Genomic DNA, 8,869 nt, shown 5'->3' with positions numbered 1-8,869 from the left:
TATTTTTGATTAATAAATGCAGACTTGGTGGGCATACAAGACTTCTTTCATATATATTAAAACATTTTAATAGATATTCAAAATAATGCTTATTATTTTATTTCAGCAGGTATTGCTGCACTGTTGCAAAGTTAAAGACCACTCAACACAGGAAGCATGTATTTTCCAGCTCTTCTCTACCCCTGCATTTTGGGCATGCTCAGTCTGGTTCATGGCATTCCCATTCATCCCGATAACCTGAAAAACTTGGTCAAACTGCAGGCAGACACCATCGTCCTCAGAATCAAGGATCACAATGACAAGGTAATGGGTTAAAAATGGTTTGCAAGTCTTCTGTTCTGTTAAACTCACTGAGATAATTCATACGGCCATGCTCATTCTCTCTCAGCTGAAACTATATCCAACACTCCTCATTGGGGATCCAGAACTTTACCCCGAGATTCCTGCTGATAAAACCATCCAAGGCCTCGGGTCTATCATGGACACCCTAACTACCTTCCAGAAGGTTCTCCAAAGGCTGCCCAAGGGGCATGTGAGCCAGATACACAGTGATTTGTCCACCCTTCTGGGTTACCTGAAGGAAAGAATGACATCTATGCATTGCACATCCAAGGAGCCAGCTAATGGGAGGTCACTGGACGCATTCTTGGAGGACAACGCCACCCACCACATTACTGTTGGGTACTTAGCTTTAGACAGACTGAAACAGTTCATGCAAAAGCTGATAGTTAATCTAGACCAGTTGAAAAGATGCTAATTTGAAATTATTGTAGTATTATAAATATACTATTTATTATATTTATTTAAATCCCTGTATATTTATAGACCAAAGCAGCATTTTGGCACATTTTGATACGTACAAACTTACTCCCTGATACTAAACAGTAAACTAAAAATGCTGTTGTGACGTCATGCAATGCCAACCAATCTGTCCTTGCTGTGTAAACACTAGCAATCTGATACCTGCACACATTGCCATGTCATACTTCATGCTGTTTGCAGGATGACATCAGCATTTGCTGAGGTGCTCAATGATGTCACTGTGTTTACCAGAAGCAGCGAGGTCAGACTCTGCTGGGAAGCTGGAATCATGTTCCTATTTTACTTCTTGCTGCAACACCAGCATTGTACACTCGCAGGAAAAAAAAAGGTACAAAAGCTGCTACTGGGGCGGTACCTTTTCGAAAGACACAAATATGTACCTCTAAGGTACTTGTATGTACCTTTTTTTTTTTTAAAGGGGTAAATAAGGTACACATGTACTTTTTGAAAGGGTACTGCCCCAGTGACAGTTTTTGTACCTTTTTTTTCCTGAGTATGGAGGAGAAAAACACTTATTTTCCTATACAGTATGAATCTATGCACTTTGAATATCCTGATTATTGTTACTAGTTTTGTATTTTGTGTATTGATGCATTTTTTTTTTTTATAAAATGTTACCAATAAAAGAAATGTCTAAGTTACATGGACACTTTTGCTATTTATTGTGGCTCTGCTTATGCCAACACAGTTTGCATATGTTTATGGTCATTGTATCATTTCCCAGTGAAACCCAACATGATAAATGCAGCGTTGGAATGTTTTTACAGATAACCATCAACGGCAGGCTTTCTTTCACCATACAACGTATGACTTACCTGTAAGTAATGAGCAAAATCAATTAAATCAACACACAACAATTTTGACATTTGCAGTTGAATATCATGTTCATTTGGCTTTTGTAAGGTCAAATCTACAGCTTTGTTCAACACGAAGCGTCTTCTTTTGGTGCATTTTAAATATTGCATCAAATAACGGTTCAGCAATTTTGTGCACATCTTATTTGCTGAGATTAAATTATTCAAATCCGCCATAAGCGACCCTGCTCCGGACATTTTAGTCATTTAAAAACCAATCTGTTGTTCATATCATTGTTGGATGTTGGTATCATTTAATTTGTATACAGCAATAAAAACATTTTTTTTTTTCCAGACTTTATCAACAAGGGTGCTTTACATAACTTATTTAACACGGGATGACAGGAATTGGCTGCTGGCATTTAAAACAAGTCCACCTGTTTTCAAAGTTTGAGAAAAGCAGTTAAATAACAACAGCTAAACTATGTAGGCAAAGTCCATATTGACAACAGTTGACCAATCATCCTGTCTACAGAAGCTCTAAATTGGTAATGTTTAAAAAAACTCCCTGTGCCAAAACAGCAGGACACAAACTTGGCGTGGAACTCTCGATAAACATATGTAGTTCAAGAGACATCCCCAGAAACAAGTCCACCTGTTTTCAAAGTTTGAGAAAAGCAGTTAAATAACGACAGCTAAACTATGTAGGCAAAGTCCATATTGACAACAGTTGACCAATCATCCTGTCTACAGAAGCTCTAAATTGGTAATGTTTAAAAAAAACTCCCTGTGCCAAAACAGCAGGACACAAACTTGGCGTGGAACTCTCGATAAACATATGTAGTTCAAGAGACATCCCCACAAAACACAGTCTGTTACGTATTGGAACCGTCTCTGCATTCTGTTAGATCTGTAATGGAAATATATTTCTGAGGCAAACCAACATCACAATGAAAAACTGACTTTTCAGTTTTAAAAACTCAAGAGTCAAAAGTATTAAATTTAGTCCTCCTCTGAGAGGTTTTCAACATTTTTACATCTCATATGTTCAAATGAACCATTTGCTCTTTTTGACTGCAGTCTTCGTGTTTGATGTTCCCATCAGTTTCTTTTTGTACTGGTTCACCAGTGTGTCAAAGCGGACATCATCTCTGTTCTGGAACTTTCTCTTTGCAGGTTTGCCATTCTGCAACAGAATAAATACATATAATAATTACAACAGATATATAACAATGGGTTAAACTGGTGGTAGAACCAAAAAGTATACATCGAATACTGTTCATCACCGCACGATTTTTTCCTCAAAGAAAAAACAAACATGCAACACTGTAGGGCAGGGATCTCCAACCCTGCTCCCGGAGAGCTACCATCCTGCAGACTTCAGTTCCAACCCATGCTACAACACACCCGTCTGTAATTATCAAGTAGCTCTGATCACCTTGATTAGCTGGTTCAGGTGTGTTTGATTAGGGATGGAGATGAAATCTGCTGGACAGTAGCTTTCCAGGAGCAGGGTTGGAGACCCCTGCTGTAGAGTGATCATAATTCAGCTTTGCCATCACAGGAATACATTTTAATTAAAATTGTAATTTTAAAATATATTAATAGAAATATATATTAATATAATAAATATATATATATATATTATTATAAATACATATTATATTAGAAAACCGTAATTTTAATTAATAATAATATTTCTTTCTAATTAGTATATCATTTATATAAATTTCAATTTATATAACAATCTTTTCAACTCTTTGGCTTACCTGTTTCCTGTTCATGCTGGATTTCTCAGTGAAAGTAGATATCTTTCTCTCTTTCCTGCTGGGCCCTTTGTTCTGTTTCTTGGGTTGTACCATGGGTTGTTTTCCTTTATCGCGTTTCCTGAGGAATAGTGCGAGGTTCATTGTATGTTATAGTTTTTATTGATGAATCATTGGTGCTAGTTCCGTTTCACTTGTGCAGTACCTGATTTTTGGGCCTCTGTGTGAAGGCATGTGCAGAACCTTGGGCCGTTTTTTGCCATCCTTCAGTTCTACATGCTCCACCTCTGGTTTAGACATAAAGCCGCTGTACTGGCTTCCTTGTTCCTTCTGTTTAACAACATTAGCTGCATTTTCTTTCCTCAAGGGTCCTTTCTTCTTCCCCGAATGCTGCTGCTGCTGCTGCTGCTGTGGCTGCTCTCCTTTTTGGCTACTGCCTTTTTTGAGTTGCTTCTATGGAAAAACACATCAAGGACTCCATTTTATTTTGTCAATTTAATTTTGACATTTCCAAAACGTTACATTGACAGGGAGCCGAGATGCAGCTGAGCCTCACCTTGCTGTTTTCCAAACGAATGGCTTTAAGTTTCAGCTTCCTTCCATCCTCCAGAGAGAACTCCACTATGGGTCTCTGACGGGAACATCACAGGAAATGACATCATCAAACATTCATACTTCACCACTGGAGCAATATAGAGTGATAGAGGAGATAGATACCTTATTTTTTATCTGCCAAAGCGACAGAAAGCATCTTGAAGAAATGTTTTTATTATCTTTATTTTTAATTGACATAATTGTATGTATTAATTGTATTCGGTGAAAAACTTGGGATAAAAAAATGTAAAGAGCCATATAGAAATATTTGAAACAAAAAATATAAATAACAAAAGTGCATTTACTAAACTAATAAAAAAAATACACTAATTGACAAAAATACTTTTTAACTAAAATTAAGGAACTAGTTAAGTAATCCACATAAAATTACAGAAATATAATTAATTTCCATATATACAGTCACAGAAGTGAGTCAAGTGTGTGTGGCGGCAACCAGGTGAGGTGTACAAAGACAAGTGTGTCTTGCCTACAGTCAAGCATGGTGGTGGGAGTGTCATGGTCTGGGGCTGCATGAGTGCTGCTGGCACTGGGGAGCTACAGTTTCATTGAGGGAACCATGAATGCCAACATGTACTGTGACATACTGAAGCAGAACATAATCCCCTCCCTTCGGAGACTGGGCCGCAGGGCAGTAATCCAACATGATGATGACCACTGCCTTGCTAAAGAAGCTGAGGGTAAAGGTGATGGATTGGCCAAGCATGTCTCCAGACCTAATCCCTATTGAGCATCTGTGGGGCATCCTCAAACGGAAGGTGGAGAAGCGCAAGGTCTCTAACATCCACCAGCACCGTGATGTCGTCATGGAGGAGTGGAAGAGGACTCCAGTGGCAACCTGTGAAGCTCTGGTGAACTCCATGCCCAAGAGGGTTAAGGCAGTGCTGGAAAATAATGGTGGCCACACAAAATATTGACACTTTGGGCCCAATTTGGACATTTTCACTTTGGGGTGTACTCACTTTTGTGGCCAGCGGTTTAGACATTAATGGCTGTGTGTTGAGTTATTTTGAGGGGACAGCAAATTTACACTGTTATACAAGCTGTACACTCACTACTTTACATTTTAGCAAAGTGTCATTTATTCAGTGTTGTCACATGAAAAGATATAATAAAATATTTACAAAAATGTGAGGGGTGTACTCACTTCTGTGAGATACTGTATATATGTATGTATATGTACAGTATATGTGTGTGTGTGTGTGTATATATATATATATATATATATAAGACTGGTCAATCAAATTCATGAGCTAATAATGAAAAAGATGCCCATCACACTCTCCGTACTCACTCTTGTCCTCTTGGCCATATCAGCTTCTGAAACTTCCTCTGCAGCATTGGATCCAGGACGAATCACTGGAAAAGTTCAAGAGGTAACAAGTTCATCTAGGTGCACATGTACGCTTCATTGCTATTGGCTAGCTCAATTTAAGCTCTGTTACTGGTCAGCTGACTTGGCAGTGTTTTGTGACTGGCTTCACTCACAGCCCTCTCTGCCGAGGTAAAGGTTCCTGGAGCCTGTGTGAGTTTTCACTTTCTTGTCCTTGAATTTGGCAGCATCTTCTCTGTTCACGGCAGGCAAAATGTTCAGTCTCCTGCCATCAACTCTAATGCCACCAAACTGAAATGCACATTTGCATTAGCACAATAATCCTGTGTTTACTGGTATAATACGGTATAATTCTTACTAGAGCTACAGGACAACGGACTCACCTCTTTTTCATCTTGAGCAGCAGCAGCGATACATTTCTCTGCCGCTTCTTTACTTTTGAACTGAGCAAAAGCACAACCTAAACAGACAGACATGGTAAAAGTGAGAATTACTTTGAAGAAAGAACTTCGATTCCATAAAGGCCGGGGTTTTGGTGACTGAAACTACCTTTTGAACATCCCGTGTCTGCGTTCATCACCACACGTACGTATTTTAGCTCACCAAACTGCAACAACACTTCTTCCAAACCCTCTTCGTCTGTGTCAAAGGCCAGATTTCTGTCGATGACAATAAAAACATGAATTCCTATTTAAAGCAATTGTTAATATACAGGGCTGCTGTTTAGTTACAGGTAAAATGTTTGACGAACTGTAAAAAACATCTGTTTGTTATTGATTGTAAATGCAACAAGTTATGAGTTCCTTATATGATTCTCACCTGATGAAGATGGTTCTTCCCTCATTCACATCTGTAGGAAGAGGGTCTCTCTTCTTCTTTGGAGGAGCTGAGGATAGAGATTTACAGAGAGTAATTTACAGACATTAAAAAAATAATAACAAATAAATAAAAATGACAAAAACATGGTTAAAACATTAAAGTGAAAACAGAAAACATGTACAAACTAATTCTAAATATAAATGAAAACTACAATTTCAAACATACGAAAACAACATGATACAGTATATCAATCACACTAAAATAACACTGCTATAAATAAATGATTAATAAAGTTACTTTTTCCCTCAGTGTCGTCATCATCATCATCATCGTAGTCGTCAGGTTCACTGGCATCACTGTCTGTCTGCTGAGATTCAGAGTCATTTTCTGCATCTTCCTCTTCACTACTATTGGCTTCATCATCATCCTCATCCTCAGACGCCTCTTCTTCTTCTGACTCAGAGTCATCCTTTTCTTCCTGTGATGTGGGCCTTAACACAAGACAGACCTTATGTTAAATTCAAGGAATTCACATTCACACACATCATCAGATCCGTTGCACTTCCTGTACTCACTTTTTCTTGGCCTCTTTTTCATTCCCATCAGCTCCTGCACCTTTAGAATTCAAATTCACATTCTCTTCTTTGACGGTTCCTACGAGATATCCAGATACACTTCACTACAAAACCTAGAGGGTAGATGCACTTTCAAAGCTTTTTACAAGAGCATCCACATAAATGAATGATGCTGATGGAGTTAAAATTAAAATACACATTACCAGCCGCTCCAGCTGACTGGGTGGCGAGATACTTGTCTTTTGCAATGGCCCAGTCCACAGCCACCTGTCTGTCTGTGAGAAAGGAATAAAACACATTTTATGATAGTAAAAAAGTGATACTAGAAGTGTCAATAATTAAGATTTTTTAAAATGTTTTTGATAGAGGTCTCTTCAAGGCTAAATTTCTTTGATATATAATAGAACAGAAATATTATTCAAATTAAAAAATCTGTTTTCTATTTTAATACGCTTTAAAATGTAATTTATTTCTGTGATGGCAAAGCTGAACTTTCAGCAGTCTTCAGTGTTAAGGGAAGACTCACCTTTGATCTCCTTCAGGTTCATCGCAGTCAGAGCTTTTCCAGCTTCTGCCATGTTCTTAAACTGCACAAATGCAAAACCTCGCTTCTTCCCATCTGCACAAACATGATGCAATCAAAATAAGGTGGACAGTCGTATGAAAAAACATCAGGTAAACAAAGAACTTAAGAGATTGCTTATAAACAGTCAGATGCATTTGTTGGTCAAACATTTACCTGGTTTTAAGGGAATCTTGGCCTCAATCACTGTTCCAAACTCAGAGAAGATCTGTGTCAAATCGTCTTCTTCACACTGCACATAAACCACATCAGCGCATGAGCCAATATCACATGTCAAAAGTCAAAACTACACATTTGTCCTTTATACAACAAACAGTATTTAGTCGACTTACCTTAAAACTGAGATTTCTGAGGATCAGTCGAGCTTTCAGTTTGTTCTTCTTTATGTTTGTACACTTTGCAGGACTTTTGGTTTCTGTTGGTTCCTGAGGTTTCTTTGTATCTTCTGAATCTGCAGGAACAGTTCAGACTCATTTCTTACAGACCACAAAAAGAGTAAATAATCCATGAATAAAAAATACAAGCATCTAACCTTCTTCTGTTTTCACTTTCTTCTTCTTTTTCTTATTATCGGGCTTTTTCTTGGCCACAGTTACAAATATCTTCTCGCCTTCATACGCTTTGACTTCTTTAATGGCCCGCTGAGCATCTTCTTCCATTGAGAATGTGACATATCCAAAGCCACGACATTTTTCAGTCTCTGCAAACAGCACACATTAACGTTTCTTTTAAACCTAGAGACCACAGGCAATTCAGACCTATACATTTAATTTGACAAAGTTACATTTGTAATTTTTTTTTTCTCTCGAAATTGATGAGTCGAAAAATAGTTGATGTACCCTAACATTCAAAAGTTAGCATTAACTTGATCAAAAATGACAAAAATGTTCCAAAAGATTTCTATTTCAAATAAATGCAGTTCACTGAACTTTCTATTTACACAAAAAATGTTTTCAGCATTGATAATAATAAGAAATGTTTCTTGAGCATCAAATCAGCATATAACAATGATTAAGTACTTGAGGTGAAACAACCTGATTTTTGCACTTTTTAGATAGATATATAGAGAGAGAGAGAGACACACACACAGAGAGAGAGAGAGAGAGAGAGAGTGAGTTACCCAGAGAGCAAAGGGTGTGTGCTCACTGTGAGACAGGAGAGATCGAGACACGCACTTCCTCCTTCACTGTCATAAATACATATCCATAAGAAACCTCTACTTCAACAAATTCACCAACTTAATAAAGAACTTTACAGCCATTAGTGAAACAGAACAAATAGTATTAGGAGAGGGACAGACAGCAGCACTTGCTGTGAGATACATGTGGATGTGCCACAGCCTGAGAGACAGCAGGTGAATGTGTGTGTGAGTGTGTGTGTGTGAGTGTGTGTATGAGTGAGAGCGAGAGACAGCAGGTGAATGTGTGTGTGAGTGTGTGAGGGAGAGAGAGACAGCAGGTGAATGTGTGTGTGAGTGTGTGAGGGAGAGAGAGACAGCAGGTGAATGTGTGTGTGAGTGTGTGAGGGAGAGAGAGACAGCAGGTGAATGTGTGTGTGAGTGTGTG

At 38.2% G+C, this 8,869-nt stretch overlaps 1 protein-coding gene across 1 annotated transcript in view; it reads right to left on the bottom strand.

Moving 5' to 3' along the window:
- Positions 1–1,907: 1,907 nt before the first annotated feature.
- The window catches only part of LOC107738429 (RNA-binding protein 28-like), a 10,908-nt gene continuing 3,946 nt past the window's right edge, over positions 1,908–8,869 (bottom strand). Inside the window, exons 2-19 of the mRNA XM_016550197.1 lie at positions 7,837–8,004; positions 7,637–7,755; positions 7,461–7,536; positions 7,248–7,340; positions 6,925–6,996; positions 6,722–6,800; positions 6,444–6,637; positions 6,147–6,213; positions 5,877–5,986; positions 5,711–5,787; positions 5,483–5,618; positions 5,249–5,353; positions 4,063–4,064; positions 3,939–4,013; positions 3,588–3,835; positions 3,386–3,503; positions 2,272–2,802; positions 1,908–2,053 (exon numbers count right to left, since the gene is read on the bottom strand). Coding sequence (XP_016405683.1) covers positions 2,665–2,802; positions 3,386–3,503; positions 3,588–3,835; positions 3,939–4,013; positions 4,063–4,064; positions 5,249–5,353; positions 5,483–5,618; positions 5,711–5,787; positions 5,877–5,986; positions 6,147–6,213; positions 6,444–6,637; positions 6,722–6,800; positions 6,925–6,996; positions 7,248–7,340; positions 7,461–7,536; positions 7,637–7,755; positions 7,837–8,004 — 1,877 coding nt within the window. The 3' untranslated portion in view covers positions 1,908–2,053; positions 2,272–2,664. The remainder of the gene's footprint in view (positions 2,054–2,271; positions 2,803–3,385; positions 3,504–3,587; positions 3,836–3,938; positions 4,014–4,062; positions 4,065–5,248; positions 5,354–5,482; positions 5,619–5,710; positions 5,788–5,876; positions 5,987–6,146; positions 6,214–6,443; positions 6,638–6,721; positions 6,801–6,924; positions 6,997–7,247; positions 7,341–7,460; positions 7,537–7,636; positions 7,756–7,836; positions 8,005–8,869) is intronic.

Source organism: Sinocyclocheilus rhinocerous, unplaced genomic scaffold (assembly GCF_001515625.1).
Source record: "Sinocyclocheilus rhinocerous isolate Xijiao unplaced genomic scaffold, SAMN03320098_v1.1 scaffold975, whole genome shotgun sequence".
NCBI lineage: Eukaryota > Metazoa > Chordata > Actinopteri > Cypriniformes > Cyprinidae > Sinocyclocheilus > Sinocyclocheilus rhinocerous.
Note: the sequence above shows the minus strand (reverse complement) of the source record. Positions and strands in the feature narration are given on the sequence as shown.